The sequence below is a fragment of the Neophocaena asiaeorientalis genome, unplaced genomic scaffold (genome assembly GCF_003031525.2).
Source record: "Neophocaena asiaeorientalis asiaeorientalis breed wild unplaced genomic scaffold, Neophocaena_asiaeorientalis_V1.1 scaffold268, whole genome shotgun sequence".
Taxonomy (NCBI): domain Eukaryota; kingdom Metazoa; phylum Chordata; class Mammalia; order Artiodactyla; family Phocoenidae; genus Neophocaena; species Neophocaena asiaeorientalis.
Window position 1 is genome coordinate 5,027,844 of NW_020173979.1, and position 18,181 is coordinate 5,046,024.

The following is an 18,181-nucleotide window of genomic DNA, read 5'->3' on the forward strand; positions in this document are numbered from 1 at the left end:
GACTCCTGCAGCAGCTAGAGCAAGCCTGCCTGGGGGCACATTCCCGCTCTGCTACTCTCCCTTGCTGTGGTCTTGAGCGTGTTGCTTTGCCTCTGGTACTCTCAGCTGCGCCATCGGTATGATGAGCCGTGTGTGAAGATGAAATGAGGTGCAGTGCCGGTGGCCCAGGGCCTCAGTCCATAGGAGTCCTTAATAAATGTCAGTTGTGTGGCTGTCATTATCCTTAACTGCCCAGCCACCTTGTAGCTCTGAGGCAGGAGGATCCGAAGCTGAGAACACTCCAGTGTGACAACCAACCCATGCCCACAGGTTGTATGATGTGAATGAAAGAGGGAACTGGAGGTGGACACGCCCTTTCCAGTGAGAATGCCGAAGGTAGAGAGAGGGCCTCCCTGAATCCCATTCCCCTTTGGGCTGTGATTCATGGGATGTAGTTGATTCTACTGGTCAAAACTTGAAGATGGAGATAAGAGGTGGCCAGAAGAAGGGAGTCCTTATTCCTCCCCTAGAAGCAGTGAAAAAGCCATTCTCCCAGAGCCTTTAAGCTGCTTCCCTCACAACACACAAGGGCTCCATGCACCAAGAGGCTAGAGTGTATCAGAGGATTCCAGCTCAGGGTCAGGGCACGGCCCACCCCAAGTGCCCCTGACCCTTCTCGAGTGGTTCTGGATTCTAGTTAGGGGTGCAGCAGACTCCTGGGACTGGAGTTCCATGGCCAGCTGGACATCAGGATTAGATGTGCCCTGCTGGCTATAAAACCCACGGAGAGGCCTTCTTCTGGACGATACGATTTGGAGGAGATGAGGTCTACAAAAAGGGAGTAGGCAGTACAAATTAATGTAGGTAGGAGAAAGGGGAAGCGGGCGACAACGATTGTCAGCACACTGATGGAGCCGCCAGCAGATTGCTGAGCACTGCCCTGCTCAACTTCCTAGGGTCAACTATTGTGACCCTACTATGTGCCTAGTGTGTGCTGGAGACAATATTAGACCTTGAAATACGTCACCAGTAAGGCAGACAAGATCCAGCCCGGATGTGCCTCTTCTGTGAAATATTCTGGATATTCCCAGATCATAGGAATGTGAGAACAAAAATAATAGCTCACATTTATGAAATGCTTGCTAAACACTACCCTAACTACTTTATGCGTATTATTTCATTTTGATCCTCACGAAAATCCTTTGTGGTAGGTCTTATTAGTACCCCATTTTACAGTGAGAAAAACAGAGTCCAGAGTGGTTAAGTAACTTTACCAGAGGTAACATAACCATAAGATGGTTCGAACCTAGGCAGTCATAAATCCTAACTTCTCTGTGCTCTGAACTCACTACAGTGGCTGCAGCGCTTGGTCATATTTCCATGGGCATACTTACTGTCTCACCAACAAGACTGTAAGCACCCTGCCTTCTGGGGCCATGGCGTAGATGGGCTCCAGATGCCCGGGACACTCAATATGTATGTGTTGATTGATTCCATTTAGAGAAGCTTTAGGGATGCGTATAAATCCCCAACGGCCACCACTTGCCCCCTGCCCAAAATGTTGAATTTCCAGATTGAGGTGCAGATGGAGGAGAGGAAAAGAGGTTCCTAGGCACATTTTGTTCATTTACAATATTACAAAGAACTTGATCATTTAAAAATTAACCATGTCGCGTACATCAGATCTTACTGAATGTTGCATCTTACCAATAAGAAGAATGCTCTAACAGGAGGTATTTCTTGCAGTAGACATGTCACCACGTTTGCATACACAAACAGTACACAGCCGAGGAGACATTCAAATCTGCAAAACTCCATTCCCTCCTCCAACAAGCAGATAGATAAATTATATATGACTAATACATACATACATACATACACAAATAACAAGCGATAATTGGGAAATTATGAAAACAGAAAATCATAAAAATGTAAGTAATAGGGAGGGAAGGAAGGAAAGAAGGAAGGAAGAAAAGGAGGAAAGAAAAAAGGAAGAAAGATATTGAAACATACAGACTAACCAACGTACGGAGTTCACCTTGTCCACGTGAATGAATGGAGCTTAGGATGCATATTTTTAGAGGAGAGAAAATGACATTCTGGGGAACAGTGATCTGGGCTCAACCATGGTGTATGTTCCGTTTTTCCAATTTATGTTGAAATCTTTCATTAACTAGCTGCATGACCTTGTGCGGGTTACCTCTTTGGGCCTCTTTAAGGTATCTGAGCCAATAAATATGCAGTTTGCACATCCTTACAATGCACTTAATAATACAAGCCTCACTATTTTACAGGATGAAGCAGTACAGATGAAGAACATGGGCTCTGATTGCCTGACTTCTCTGTTCTTTTGCTAGTAATACAACACTGAGTAAGTTATTCGTCTATTCTGTGCTTCAGTTTCCTCAGGTATAAAATGTGGATTATAACAGTTCCACATCATAAAGTTGTTGCAAAGATTAAATGAGCGAATACATGTAAAGTGTTTACAATAGGGGTGGATCCAGGTGCATAATACATGTTAGCTATCGTAACACCACACAAGATGCAACAATCGTGAAAAAAATTTCAGGTGCTCTGTAAATGGAAGGGATCACTGTGGCCAGAAGATGAAGGAAGTCCACAACCTAAGCTATATGCCAGCAAGGAGAGAAACAGTCATCTTTTCTGGTCGACACTAGACACATGCTCCTCTACTCCAAGGCTACACTTGTTGTCTGCAATGCTCCCATTCACTGAGTTCTTCCCAGGTGCCAGCACTGTGCTAAGGAGCAACTCATTCTACCCTCACGAAAACATACCACGAAATGGATACAGTCATCCCCATTTTGCAGATCAGAAAACCGAGGTTCCATGAAGTTGAATGGCTTCCCAAGAAAGAGAAGGTGGCAGAACTAAGAAGTCTGAAACCCAGGCTGCGTTTCTGAGTCTAACTTATTTTAAATGTAAAGACTTAAGTACTCAGCAGATCCTTTAGAGATACAAATGTTTCTATTTAGGAGACAATTCCATTTTCTTAGGTCCCTTAGAAAATTATATTCTGATTTTGTAGGTATAAAGAAACAAGGATTATTGCATCATCTCTAGGGGCCAGTCCCCCCCAAAAAGACTAAAGTCTGTGGGATTTCAGGTAGGGACAGTCCTTCAAAGCACTTCTACGTATTTCCTCCAGGATGACTGTCGGCATCTCAGAAGGGGGGTTTGCCCTGGTCAGGGCTCCAGCCTCTCTGGGCTTCCATCCTCCTGACCCTGTATCAGTAGTAGATGTCTGTGCATTTATTTGCTTGCCCATCGTCCATTTCTCCTTCTGGTAATAACTCTCAGATTTTCCTATGAAGAATTACTCCCCCAGCCTCCCCCTTTGCTCCCAGACTTTGTGGTTTGGGTAGAACTAACCACAGCCTCCCCAGTTCCAAAGGTGGGTCATATGACCCAAGCCTGATGAAAGAGCGTATTTCATTCTCCTGGCCACAGAGGTTATGGATGGGCATGTAGCTCAAGATTAGTCTGGGAAATTTTGCTGTACCTATTGAAGAAGAGGCTTTTTCTTTCTACTGGGGCTGCTAATCCAACAAGACATATTTCTGGAACTTCTATAGCCAGGTTTCCACTGCAAAGAGAGCATCTGTCTAAGAATGAAGCCAACAGAGGAAAGAGCAGAGGTAGAGCTACAGATTCCCTACAACACTGTTTGAGCACCTAGATACATCCATGCCTGCAGCCATAACTCTGGGCTCTTTCAGTTGTCTGAGCCAATACTTTCTCTTTCTATTTAGGCAAATTTGAATTGAATTTCTTAAAAAAAAAAACCCGAATCAATAAGTACCCATTGTTACCACAGGGGAAGTGTAGTGGGGAGGGCTAAATCAGGAGCTTGGGATGAACAAACACACACACTACAATATATAAGATAGATAACCAACAAAGACCTACTGTATAGCTCATGGAACTCTATTCAATATTCTTTGATAACCTATATGAGAAAAGAATCTAAAAAAGAATGAATATATGTATATGTATAACTGAATCACTTTGCTGTACACCTGAAACTAACACCACATTGTGAATCAACTGCACTCCAATAAAATTAATTTTTTTTTTTTTTTTTTGCCGTACGCGGGCCTCTCACTGTTGTGGCCTCTCCCGTTGCAGAGCACAGGCTCCGGACGCGCAGGCCCAGTGGCCGTGGCTCACGGACCCAGCCGCTCCGCAGCATGTGGGATCCTCCCAGACCGGGGCACGAACTCGTGTCCCCTGCATCGGCAGGCGGACTCTCAACCACTGCACCACCAGGGAGCCCAAATTAAAATATTTTTTAAAACTTTAAAAAATAAGTACCCATTGGATACACAGAGTTCATTACACGTTTATGAATGTCAGGTTCTGTGCCAGGAGTTAGAAACACAGGGATAAATTGGACATAGTGCCTGCCTTCAGGAAGCCCATTCCCTAGTGGCAGAAATAGTCATATGAAGAGATAATTATAGTACAGTGGGGTAAGTGTTATAATATGGGTGTGTATGTAAACAAAGAGGAGGGAACATACTCTCCTACCATAAAGGAGTCCTAGAAGGATCCACAAAGAAGCAATTACATGGACAAGAATTTGAAGGATGCTTTCATGTTGAGTTTGGTCTAGAAAGGAGGAGAGTCATAGTTTATGCAAAGTCACGAGAAGTATGAAACAGCAGGCAACAGTGAATAGTTGAGTGTACCTGAAATGTAGGGTGAGTCGAAGATGACTCACCTGGGTGCTTCATGTAATTTGGCAAAACCCCAAGACATTACTGACCAGCTGGCAAACAGTGAAGGGATTCGCACGCAGTTTGGGAGCTGGCTTCTTCCAAACACAGGTGACCGGACATTGCTGTGAGGTACAAGCAACTACATAATTTGTTGAGCTCAGTGCACAGTGAAAATGCAAGTCTCCTAGTCCAAAAATTATTAAGAATTCAAGACGGTGACAGCAGGACCCTTCAGAGTGCAAGGTCCTATACACCTACACAGGTTGCATACTCAGGAAGCTGGTCCTGACAGAAGGGCTAGGGAGATACCCACCTCTCATCTGTAACGTGGCCTGGCCTAATTCCCACCAATGCTTTAAGCATTGTAAAAGCCAGCCTCCCAGCTGAGTGACGTGAACAGGGAGAATCAGGGCAATGTAAGCCCAAGCTAAGAATTCTTACATTTTTGTTGCTGCGCTGATTTATCCACCTCCCACCATCAGCAACAATGTACATACAGATAGCTATCTCTTTCTGCCTTGACAAACCTCTCCTCCCCTTCACCAGCCCCTAAAGCTGGCCCCAAGAGCAAGTGTGTCTGTAAAGTCACTTGGCTAGGCACTTAGGCATCCAAGTAGTGGAAGAGCAGCTTTTCAGAGGACAGAAGAGTAAGGGATGGAGGCCATCTGGGACGAGAGTAAGATCCTAGGCATAGATGAGATAGAAATTCCCAGACTGTATCCAATGACAAACTTATTAATATTTATAGTTTTCCCTCTTTGCCTCCCACTAAAGAGGATCCGCCTTTGCCTCTTCAACTTCTCCTCTTCTTCTACCCTCTCAGGATATTTCTGTCTTTGCCAGTCAATTCTTGGTTCTTGTGATACAAAACAAGGACAATAGGTAGAAGAGAGAGAAAACTTCCAACCAGTGTAGAGTGAAGGGGTTTCCATGGGAAGGACCTAAAACAAATATAAGAAGCCAAAGGAAAGTGAGAGAGAGAGGAAAGAAAGGAGCCTAGAAGACCCCAGTTTTAAAGGGGTTTGTGGATAGGAATTGAGGATAAGGTTCTGAGAGAGATTTGGGTAAACCATGGGATAGGAGAGATACTGAGAGACAGAAGAATGGAGAAAGGGAATATTAGATAATATTGCTGAGTGTTATGACTTGAACTTCATTTTGATGAAATGACATGATTTGAGAGAAAGCATTAAAGACTGAAATTGCTCACAGTTACTCTTATCTATTGTTGTACTGGGCCATGTGGGACCTGAGCTATACTTGGGTTACTCTGGTATTCTATGAGATGCTAATATGTATTATATATACGCACGGAGACATAAATATATTCCCACCAGATGTTTCAAAGGGCAAGTAAATCTGTGAAATGCTGTATCCTAAATCTTTCTCTTAAAGAATTCTATTAGCATACTAAAGGCTCTGAGAAGTCCTGCAGCACAGAAAGCTGTTCAAAGCTGTGTAATCCAGTGCTTCCTAAACTTATTCTACTGCATGTCACAGAATATATTTTATTGTTTTGAATAAATTTAAAATAATACAATTTTAATAAGACTGACCTTAAGCTCTCCTGTCTCAAGAGTTTAGGGAAGGCTTCATAGACAAAGTATATTTTAACTAGTATTTGAAGAATGGAGAAGGTAGGGAGTAGCCAGTTCAGTATATAAAAAGGAATAAATAATAGTAGATAAATAAATAGCTCAAGATCGGTGAGCAATTCCCTGGGGTTTAAATGTAGAAAGAAAGGCTCTGTGGCACTTGGATTTATTTTCACCACGGAGAAACTATCCCCACCTTCTTTCTCTAACAGTGCACTGTAAAGTGAGTGCTGAGATGACGGGGCTGTTAGGAAGCAGGTGCCAGCTCACCTGTTCTGAACCATACTCATGGCCATCCAGTCTACAGGATACACATTTTTCCCAATGAGGTCCTTGAACATGATGAATGTCTCCATCAAGAAGTCCTGCAATAGTAAAGCAAAACACACCTGTCATTTTGCTTTATAGGAAATGACTGGAAGGGCCCAGACCTTGTTGGCTGTTCAAATGTTTTCTTTATTATTTTTTGGAGGTGCAGAAAGGGAAGGGGTACAGCCTGTTATTAAGTAAATCCAGTGAAACCAATAGAGTGGATTTTTTAATGAAATCTTAACGATTTGTTACTGGGAGACTGTTTCACAAATAGAAGTGGAACGTGAATATGGAATGAGAAAACACTCTCAAAATAAAGGACTATTAATTCTGTCTTTGGGAGTAAAGAAGTAAGTGCGTTCATTGATGTGGCAGTTTTATAATCATCTTTCCAAATATGTATTTGAGGAGGAAATAATCTACACTATATGAATGCATCTCAGGTCATTGAGCAAACAAACTAAAATGAACATCTAATTACTGTACTGTAGACACAGCTAATTCATATGTCATAGGCAAGTGAACAAGCAGCTTAGAGGAAACATGACAGGGATTCTCTCCCTCTCCTTTGAAGAGGTTCAAAGTGGACCTCAACATGCCCCATCAGATTTTTCAGTAGATCAAACTTGTTCTCTACCTTTGGAGAACACAAATTCAAGACAAATCTAGATAGCAAAGACCAGAACCACTGGCGCCCTCCTGAGCTAGAGGAAATGAAGGCATCCAGCCTATTTGCTTAAGGTAAAATTAAAATCCATAGGAAACCCGTTCAGAGCTCTCTCCTTAAGCCAGCGGTTTTCAGATTATTTTAAAGCGGAATTCTTTGTTCAGAGAAAATCTTACCTGGAACCTAATATATAAAGTAGATAAAAGTAGAAAACAGCTCTGGTTGAAGTGTGCGTGCATGCATGCATGCCTCTGTGTGTGTGTGTGTGTGTGTGTGTGTGTGTGTTTATGGTAGAAGATAGTGAGGCTAGGAGAAATATAATTTGAAAATCACTGCTTTAAGCTAAATTGCAAAATTCTGGAAATGAGATGGGTTCCTTTCCAGCAATCATTGCTTCTAGGGAAAATTACCTCAATGCTTTAAGTCCCAGTTTCTGCATTAGCAGAATGGGGATAACATCTACCTCAAAGGGTTGATTAAGTGCACACTGTCTATGAGATGCTCCACACAGAGTCTGGCCCACTGTAAGTGTTCACGAAGTGCTCGAGGATGACGATGGTGTGTATAATCGTTCATCCTTGATGTCACCTGGGGAGTTGTGGATATCGTCACAGGCACACTCCCTTCCTGTGGGAATGGAGAAGAGAAGACCTCTGCCTCACAGATGGAAAGCCTGGTTTCTGAATGAGAAGATGCAGCACAGTGTAAGGGCTGGAGCAGAGGTTCAAATCTTCTCTCTGCCACATACTGTTGTGTGGTCTCGAGCAAGCAGGTTGTAGACTTGTAAAATGTGACTACTAACACCTATGCCATACTGTTGGAGGACTACATAAGAAGTGTATAATTTAATACATAACAATTCCCTTTCCTACCATCCTTCCCACCCTTCCTTCCACTGAGGATCAAAAATTAGGAATCCAGTCTTTCTATTTCCATGTCACATAACATAGAGAACTTGAGGGGGAGAAATCTTGGGTTATTTAGCTTTCCTTTTGTTTCATTTTTTTGTGTATCCAGAAAGAGGTTCCATTTCTTGCCAATCCTACTCCAGTTAGGAGACCTTCTCAAAGCTATATGGATGAAGGGGCAGGACGTTGGCTTCCTATTGATTCTTTTTGTGGGCCACTCTCTGAGGTTGGTCCAATTCTGGTGCCCTTGCTTCCTTCAAGGAGAGTTAAAAGTGAGCCCCTGGTAGCAGAACCCCTGAATCTGGCAATGGTAAGGAGACAATGACAAAGCTGACCATACTGAGGGCAAAGGGATGACTACACCCTGGGACAGCCCGGGCTGGGCTTTACGTTGATGATATCATCTGCTGCAGAGGTACGGGCCCACAGGCCACCCGCCGCAGGCAGACAGTCCTAGCAAACGAGCCCTGAGAAGTTAGAAGGAGAAAGGGGCTCAGAGGCCAACTTTCTCTATGCATTCATTATTATTATGTAATAATAGCTAGCTTTTAGTGGACTCTTACAGTGTGAGAGCTACTGTGCTCTCATTTAATCCCTTCACAAATGATATGACCCCTACTTTACAGATGGGTAAACGGAGGCTTAAGAAATGTTAAAGTTAACCTCCTCAGCTAGCTGGTGACAAACCCTGGATTCAGACCCATGACTGTGTGACTCCAACATTCATGCTCTTAAGCCTCAAAATGTCCACGGTTCATCAGCAAATACTGGTTTGAAGGCATACGTAGACTAGGCACTCAGGGCTCATGTACGACATGGACAGAAGATGTGTCCCAGAAGTGATATTTACAAGCCTAAATGGGAGTGAGAAACAGGGAATCACACGAACATGCCTGCAAACTTAGACCCACACATCCTCCCGGCGCACAGGAAGACCTTCGTGCCCTAAACCCTCAAGAATCTTTTGTGTAACGCGTCTCCCCAACACTGCCCCAGAGCATCCTATAGACTCACCACAAGTTCAGAGCTGGTCTGGAATGTCTCAATATAGAAGGAATAGTGCTGGTCACCCATCTGGTTTAAGATGGCTGTCATACATGCCACAAAGTGACTCTGCAAGAAATAAAGAAAAATGCCGTGAAACAGTGGAGAGAGGACCATGAGATTCACCTACTTCAATTACTTGACTTCAGACCAGAAAACACCTCTCTATCCCAGGTGAGTATAAAAAGGTCCCCCAGGGATGGAGAATTTCTCCTTAGCAGGTGAGCATGTGAAATTTCCCTAAGAGTAAATGTCTCCTTATGGCTCATTCATCAGCTCATTCATCCAAAAAGCATTTATTGAGCACCTATTACATGACTAGGACTATAACAGGAGCTCCAGATACAGACAATAAGGGCCCTATTCTTTATCCCTCCAGCTGCTTGTACATTGGGAAAAGAGCACTGTATTGATGTCAGGAGATCCAGCGTGTATCAAGATTCTGGAGACAGTCTGATTTTCTGGTAAATAATTTTACATGTCTAATCTCCAACTGTTCCATCTGTAAAGTGGGACAATAATCCACCTGTATCTACCCTGAGAGGTGTATCAGAAGGATCAAATGGCTCCTATGGTGCCCTGAATACACTGAGGTTCCCTACAAGGGCATCAATTGTTGGACCATGAATCAGTCAGCGAGAAGCCAGCAGCTACCGGGGACACGTACTTGCTAAGGGCCATAAAAGAAATGAGAGGAGGTAGTCCTTGCTCTCAGGAGTTCATGATCTAGTTGGGAAAGCAAGATTAACAACCACGAGGAAAAAAGCACAAGACTTTGATGAGCGAAGCAGATCAAGTGCCAGAGGGATTCAGACAAGAGGGAAATCAACGCAAGGACTTGGAGAGGAAGTGGGTCTGAAAGGATCCGCGGGATCAGAGGAGCAAGAACCACATCCCTTCGTGCACCAGAAGACATCACCACACCCTTTTCTGCTTTTTCTCTCCCAGATTTTATAACTCTGTACCAGGGTGGCGCTTTCTGGCAGGGCTAGTGTCTGAAGGCAGAATTTAGAGAGATCTACTCTGGGAACCTGGTAAACGAAGTACTGACCATAAAGCCACCAGCTGGGAGAAGCCACTCAAGAGTGTCTCCCACAAGACTCCACTGGGCTGCCATCTCAACCAAAGGAAGTCCCACTGTCAAGGGCAGGCCTGTGGAAGCTTGGGCAGCTTGGCGTGATGCAGGTGTCTCCAGGAAACCCCACTTCTAAAGGGTGTCAGACGTAACACACACCAGAGAGGTGGGCCTGGACGTGTTATGTTTGAACCAAGTATTATATTTGTATCACAAACTGCTGTCTTTGTTAAAAAAAAATAAAACTAAAAGACCAAAAAAATATAGCGTGAAAAAAAAAAATCCTCCCATATTACAGGGTTACAGTTCAGTGACAGTGGTGGAAGGAACAGCCTTGATATCCCCAGGAAGCTCCTTCTGAATTCCTCCACAGGAAGTCTTTTGGGTAATTGAATGTTCTTCAAGTTCACATCCCCAAAAGTAACTCCCAAAGATACAGATTCTCATTTGCTTCTAGGTTCTTTTCAATTAGGACGTTAGGGATAAAATGCTTTCCCAGTCAGCAGGACCAGCTGTGCAATCTGTGGGGCTCAGAACAAAATGAAAATTGAAGAGTCCTTGTAAAAATTCTTCAGATTTTCAAGACAGCCACAGGGTCCTTCTGAGCACCGGACCAGGTCACACGCCTGGGAAGCCAGCTCTGCCTGCAAGTGACCACCACACGCATGCACCATAAATGTTCAGAAAACATGCAGAGGTGGCAGGGGGCACAAAACTGGGACTCTCAGGGGTAACGTCAATGACACTATGTTGCTGGGGACCTGGAACCTCTATATGGGGGCCAACCGCCTTGGCCGTCCAGGGAGTCAAATCCTCTCTCCGGCTCATGCCCTCAGGCGGTGATGGTGAGTCTGTGAAATTATCCGTCCCTTTCAAACCAGACAGAATGCCACCATCACTGCTAATTTAACCAGGTCTCACTGAAACCAAGAAACAAGCATATTATTTTTTATCCCTCCATCCAGGCTGGACGCAAGAGGGGAGAAATCTTCTGAATTTGTGTGTGTGTGTGTGTGTGTGCGTGAAAGAGAGAGAGAGAGAGAGAGAGAGAGAGCACACACACACACACACACACACGCGCGTGTGTCTCCTCTACTCCCTCCATCTCTTCTGTGAGGGGCTTCCTCCAAGAATGCAGCCGGTGGCCACTAGAGGTCTTTCCTTTTCACATGGTAGCTGCCGTGCAGTTTTTCCGGCTTTTTATTTATTCCTACGTGAGCAGACCCACTACACTTCTTGCATATAAACTGAAAATTACAATATAAAGGACTTATTATTTCTCCTTTTGGAGTAATTCTGCTGCTGGCCAAAGCCTGGCTCATTTTGCAAAGAAAGGAAGGATATTCTCTGCAGGTAATTCCACTGCTTCAAAAGGTAAGAGATCTGGGGAGGTTTTATTTTTTGTGATCGATCATCCTCTCAGAGGAAATGCTATCGTCTCTTGGACAACAGTTTACTTTTAAAGCTTTGGCTTAAATGAGTCCTGGGATTGTGAGCTTGTGTGTGTGTGTGTGTGTGTGTGTGTGTGTGTGTGTGTGTGTGTGTGTTGTAACATCCACCATTGTCAGAACTGCAGGCTGCCCCAAACGCATAGATACAGATACGGAATGCTTGGTATTTCCAAAGGCTTGATGTGAATTTGAAGGGGGGAAAGCAAACAACAAACCTCAAAGCTCAAGTTGCCTGGAAATTACCTTGAAAAGGCTGCATTGTCTTAAGCCTTGTTTAGAGAAACTTCCATGCTTCATATTAAATGAAAATAAAAGGGGAAGGGGATTCCAAGTGCCCATCTAGAGAGAGTGACCATTTTACGAAAGAAACCATTATCCTTTTATAAGGACTTGCTCAGGGTGTACAGTTCATCGATCAATCAAAATTACTTTGACCAGCTTGTTCATTTCTTCGTTCTAACTGCCCCATAGAAAATCCCAGCTGAGTGCCTTCCAGTACGATCTGTAGTGTGATGTTTGTGTAGTTTGAAGTTTGGACGAGTTACCTGCATTTGGCTGTTAATGAGAAATGACAGTGCTTTACTTCCCACTGGAAGCTTCCCTTTTTGTCTGCTATTGGCGTCTAGCCCACTTTAGTATCAAATCTGTCAGCAATCGCACCAATGTGACTGACTGATTTCTGAAATAGCATGATATACCAGCAGCAGGTTCGAATTCAGTAAAGGCTCCACTCTGTCATTTAAATTAAAAACCAAAAACCCCTCTCTGTCATACAATGATAGAATGGTGGAATCACATTGTGTTTCTCTGACGTTTATCCCTTTTTCAGTAGCGTCTTCAGCACGGCAATCCACCTCTTTGCTTCCTGCCCCTTTTCCCTTTCACAAGTTTGAGACCTTCTACATCCACCATGTCTTAAGTGTTTAGAAAGAGCTGTAGGGACTGGGAGTGGGGGTGATGAACAGACTGCACTTGCCCTAGCAACTCAGACACTCCTGTTGTTGACATGGCTCAAACTTTACAGTGTCGGACCCCAAACTCCCAGCCCTGTCAGCAACGTGGAAAAGCCTGAATACTGCCTGGGGGACAGAGGGTTAGAGGGATCTCTTGCAATTCAGGCTGGTGAGAATGCCCTGCCTTCCATCCTTGGTGGAAATTTTGTGGTCAGCATATATTTACTACCAAGGCGTGAGGCAGCCACTCATCCATACCCAAGCAGCATTCCAGGTGCCCAGAAAGGAAATTGCTTCTTAAAACAGCATACCGGGGCGGGGGGGGGACCCTGCATATTATATTCCGGAGAGAAACTATCTGAGATGCTGTCACAAACCAGGCAGAGTCACGTCGGCTCCATTCCGGGTGGTTTAAAATGTAGCTAATGAATCACAGCATGAAGAGACATGGTTTGAAACTAGGTCAAACGTGTAAAAATAAATGCAATCGTCGCAGGCACTTGGCTGATGAGGGGCTACTTAACACCTGCAGTGGCAGGGCTTATTTGCCATACAGAACCCTCTTCAGTTATCCACGACAATCAATTGATCTGGACAATTCAGCCCGTCAGTATGTAGGGAGCCCTTGCACACCTGGGAGAGAGCTGAAGCTCCAAAGGAAAACAATCAGGGTCTCTTCACTGTGTGATGGCAAGAGAGGAAAAAGAGAAACCCACTATTGTGTCATTAATATTAATTAGCTGGGATACTGGCTGACTGCGGTCAGGAGAGTAGCCCTCTCCAAGTCAATCTACTCCTTTGCATAAAAAACCATCATCATCTTATTGATAAGGCCAATAGTTTTGGTGCACAACACTGAAACATATCTATTCAGCCACCTCTAAAGCAAACACACCTACACACACCGTCAGGACCCTGCAGCGCTGAGTGAACCGGGAAGAGGTGATCAGTTTGCCCTGCCTTGAAGAGCTAACCAAACAAGGGGAGAGGGGCATGGTTGCCACTCCACTCACCTGAGATCAGTGGGAGTGATGAGATCGCAGAGGGAGGGAAAGAGCCGACTTCGGGAGCTTGCTACCTAAATGCCAGCATTACTATGCGATGCCAGCTGGTGACACGTTGCCATAGTAACTTCAAATAATGTGCTCGACCAAAATAAAATAAAATACAGAGAGCGCCAAGGAGAGGAGACGAGCGAGGAAACTTTGCATGCCGAGGGAGATGAGAAGTTTTATCTGTGGGGCCATCCAATTCCTTTGAAGACTAAGAGTAGCCTAATGCCCCTCTCAGGTTGCTTTTCCATTCACCCCCATGTCTGCCATGCGGTTATATAACAGATTTTATTCTTGGATGGAATTGGTGCTGTCTTTGTGACAGATCCAGGACCGGAGGTAGGAGGCTATGGTGTGAGGAATTCAGGGACCCTAAAACCCGTTCATCTTAGAGCTTTGTCAGGAAGCTCAGAGTTGTAGTTTGCAGCAATCTTTGGGGAAAGTAGTGTGTGTGGTATCTCAAGTTCTGGGCACTGTGCTAGGTGCCCGGGTGCAGCAGTGAGCCGGATGGATAAGGTTGTACTCCAAAGAAGCAACGTCAGGTGGAGACCCAGGAGCCGGACAGCCTGAGTTCAAATCTCAGCTCTACCTCTTACTAGGCATGTGACCTTGGGCAGTGTTTCTTGTGCCTCAGAGTAAAAGGGAATAGAAATAGTTCTTACTGCATACAGTTTTGGTGAGAATTAAATCAATTTGTATAGAGCACTTAGAACACAGAAAACCCTCAATATGATCAGCTATTAGTGTTATTGTTGCTGTCGCTGACTCTGGTCCAGAGAAACTATGCAGATTGGCTAACTGAAATTCCTGACCTGGACAGACGATATGATGACCCCACCTACCCCTGACCGTCTGTGGATGCATCAAGCACTCCCAGTCACAGCTTCGGACAAAGAGCTAAGTGTCCTTTGACTCTGAACGTGCCTTTGGTTAACAACACGCCCCAAATAAAGCTGTTTAGTAAACCGCGTGTGTGCCTCTTCGAGCAGGGCATGTTTGGAGGTTTCTTTTATTTGGGGACAGTTGCTGGCAGGTAGGATGAATGACAACGGTGCCCAGATTGTTCAAAAGCCTGAAATGTAACCGTCTTCATCGAAAGCTTAGTCTTCCGGCTGTTTGGCTTTAGGAAGTGCCTGTCTTTGTGTGCAGTGACATTCTTTGGTTACCCAGGGATCCTGCTGTATGACAGAGTACAAACCAAGTCACCTTCCTTCAGGGAGAAGCTTCTTTATGGGCACAGATCCAGGGGTTTTGTGTAGCCTGATCCATGTCAAAGCATAACATCACAGGAAGACGGGAATGTGCCTCCTGGATGCTATGTACTCTGGATGCACCTAGACATGTTGCATCTGTACAACACAGCAACTCTTTAGAGTTAGCTGTGTGTACCACTACCTGGCACTGTGGGCATTAATGATCAGCATCACTAGGGCCAGAACCGCAGGCAAGGCGTCTCCTCAGAGAGCTATTCTCACTGTCAAAGAGCGGGGTGGGGGGGTGGGGGGGTAGGGGGGTTGGTAACAAGGCTGCTTTGAACCCAGGCTGGAAGGCGAGACTAAAGTGGCCACACACTCTTCCTTTGAAACAAACACTTTCTGATCTTGGCTGGAGCCTGTGCATGTGGCTTTGTAGTGTGGGGTCACTTTAAATCTTCCAAAGGACACAATGAGGTGTTTAATCGCAAAGGGATGTAGAAGGCAAGCAAATTCTGTTCAATTATTCCTTGTGCTTAGGACTCCACCTTTACCATCTCACTGAGTCCTCTCAACAACCTCATTAGGTCAACTTTATGCCCACTTCACAGATGAGGAAAGTGAGATGCATAGAGGTCAGGCAGCTTGCCTAGACAGACATTTAGTATATGGTGGGGCAGGAATTAGAATCTGGGTCTTTCTGACTCGAAAACCTGTGTTCTTTTCATAAATCCATGATGTCTCTCATGTCAGCACTGTCAGCTCCACCTGGGCAGAGATTTTTGTCCTTTATTCACGCTGTATCACCAGAATCTGGAATTGAACTTGCACATAGTATGAGCTCAATAAATATTTTTTAGATGACAGATTGAACTTCTTATAGTATTCCCCATCTTTAAAAGAATGTTACAGGGACCACTCCCCCAAACACTGAAAAGTTAGGGTCCTTTGCCTTAGGAGAGGACAGAAATGAAAGAATTTTTGTTCTACTTCTGAGCTTACTCCATCTTAAGTTATATTTGATCAAGCCAGAGTGAGATCATTCTTTCACACATGCCTTAATGTAACAAATATTTCTTGAGCACCTACTATGTTCCAGGCATGGTTCTAGGTGCTCTGGACAGTCATGAATGAGATTAACAAGGGATTTGTTCTTAAGGAACTCACACCCTCATTAGGGCCAGGGATGGGGAAACACCATAAGCAAGTGAATACATAAATAAGATCATTTTAGGCAGTGATATCTGCTGCTAGTGGAATATTACAGAGCAATGAGGTTGAGATGGGAGGAGACCGGTTTTCAATAGGGGAGACAGAGGTGGCCTCTTAGAGGGCTGATATTTGGGTGGAGAACTAATGGTGAGAGTTGGTCATGCAAAAATCTGGCAGAAGAGCATTCCAGGGCAATTGAGTAGCAGATACAAAGGCCCTGAGGTCAGATGAGCTTGGCGTGCTGGAGGATCGAAAAGAGGGTACAAAATGAGGAAAAGCACATATAAGATGAGGTCGGAGAGACAGGTTGGGACCAGATCCTGAAGGCCCTCGAAGGTTGGGGAAAGGGTTTAGGTTTACTTCCAAGTGCAAAGGGAGGCCATTAATTTGGGTTTTAAGAAGCTCGCTCTGGCTGCTGTGTGTTTCAAGAACCCCTCTTTAAAGAGGCGGTTTCCATGTCTTACCACCCTTCTCCAAGTCGTTACACTGGAGTTGTTCCCAGGGTGGTGGGTGCGTGAAAAGTGCAACTATGTGCTCAGTGTTGACCCTTCCTGTTCGTGGTAGTGTCACCACTCCTCAACAAGCTTTTCTCACTAACTGACCATTCTATAGCAGACTCTGACCCTCCTCCGGCAGGTGTGGACATGGACTCTAGTTTTACATGGATCCCCCTTGTCTTCGAGTTCAGCAGTTTGTCTCCCTGTTGTTCAGAGCCGAATGAAGGGGAGGGAGCCTGCTACAGCGGCTCTCAGCCTCTGATTAAAGCCATTCGAGCCTGTGGGACTTGAGAAGGCTGCTTGCCAGGAGATGGGCTATCATTTAGGACACCCCAGTTTTTAACTGAACAGAAGATGATTTTTCTAAATGTTTCCAATTACATCTGTGGAGGTGTGGGTGGGGAAGTGCACAGATGAACACACACACCGGTGGTGGTCTTCCAAGGTTGGTACCGAATGCCTCAGGAAGGGCTGTGCAGAAACGTTTGTTTTGAGTCCTGGAGAATACAGTATTGTCCTCGGCTCACGTATTCCTGAGAAAAATCAAAGCCAGGGGCATCACCAGGAATATGGGCTCTGCATGAGTATCCTACACAGCCCCTCACCTTCTCCTGCAAACATTTTCATCCAGGTTGTGTAAGACACCAAGGTCAACTTTCAACACGAAAAAGTGTCCTGAAAGGATATTATGACTCAGGAAGGAGGTACTGTGGGCTGCAGGATAACGATAATAACTGCCATTTAAAGAGCTAAGAGTGTGTCATGCAATGTGCTAAACCCTCTGCTTATCCATCAATAAGGACATTTTATAAGTTATGGCCAGGCAAGGAAACAGCTGGAAGAGAGAGAAGTTAACATCAGTCGGACATTTATGTGTCGGACACCGTGCAAAAAAGTATGCCAATGGTCACAACAGCTACCAGTTACTGAGCGCTTACTATGGGCCAAGCACTGTGTATGCTTCATCACAATTAATCCTCCCAGCAGTCAGTCGATGTTGGTAAAACCACGCGCACTTTACAGATGAGGAAATCAAGGAGCAGGGAGGTGACACGACTCGCCTAGCTCAGCTTGATTCCAGAATATTGTTTTGTAATCATGACATCATCTTACTGATATGAAAATTAAGCAATACCTCAAAGTATAATGAAGAAAGGAAAAGTGCGAAATATTTCATTCCACCATGCCTCCTGCCTAACCTTGAATATTAAGAATATTCATTTCAATCTAATAAGCCTCTAGAATGTTAAGGACATTCTAGACATCTATTGTTCCTAAAGAGAGATGGAAGGATGGATGGAGGGATGGAGAGATGGTTGGATGGAGCTAGGTGGGCAGATTACATAGGTAGATAGGTCAGGGTTGATACCTAGCTACGTAAATAAGACCAGCCCTCTTTTTTTTTTTTTCGGTACACGGGCCTCTCACTGCTGTGGCCTCCCCCGTTGCGGAGCACAGGCTCCGGACGCGCAGGCTCAGCGGCCATGGCTCACGGGCC

At 44.7% G+C, this 18,181-nt stretch overlaps 1 protein-coding gene across 1 annotated transcript in view; it reads right to left on the minus strand.

The window, feature by feature from the left end:
• DOCK2 (dedicator of cytokinesis 2) overlaps nt 1–18,181 on the minus strand; it is a 408,357-nt gene that overhangs the window by 87,265 nt on the left and 302,911 nt on the right. Inside the window, exons 28-29 of the mRNA XM_024753337.1 lie at nt 9,221–9,319; nt 6,590–6,684 (exon numbers count right to left, since the gene is read on the minus strand). Coding sequence (XP_024609105.1) covers nt 6,590–6,684; nt 9,221–9,319 — 194 coding nt within the window. The remainder of the gene's footprint in view (nt 1–6,589; nt 6,685–9,220; nt 9,320–18,181) is intronic.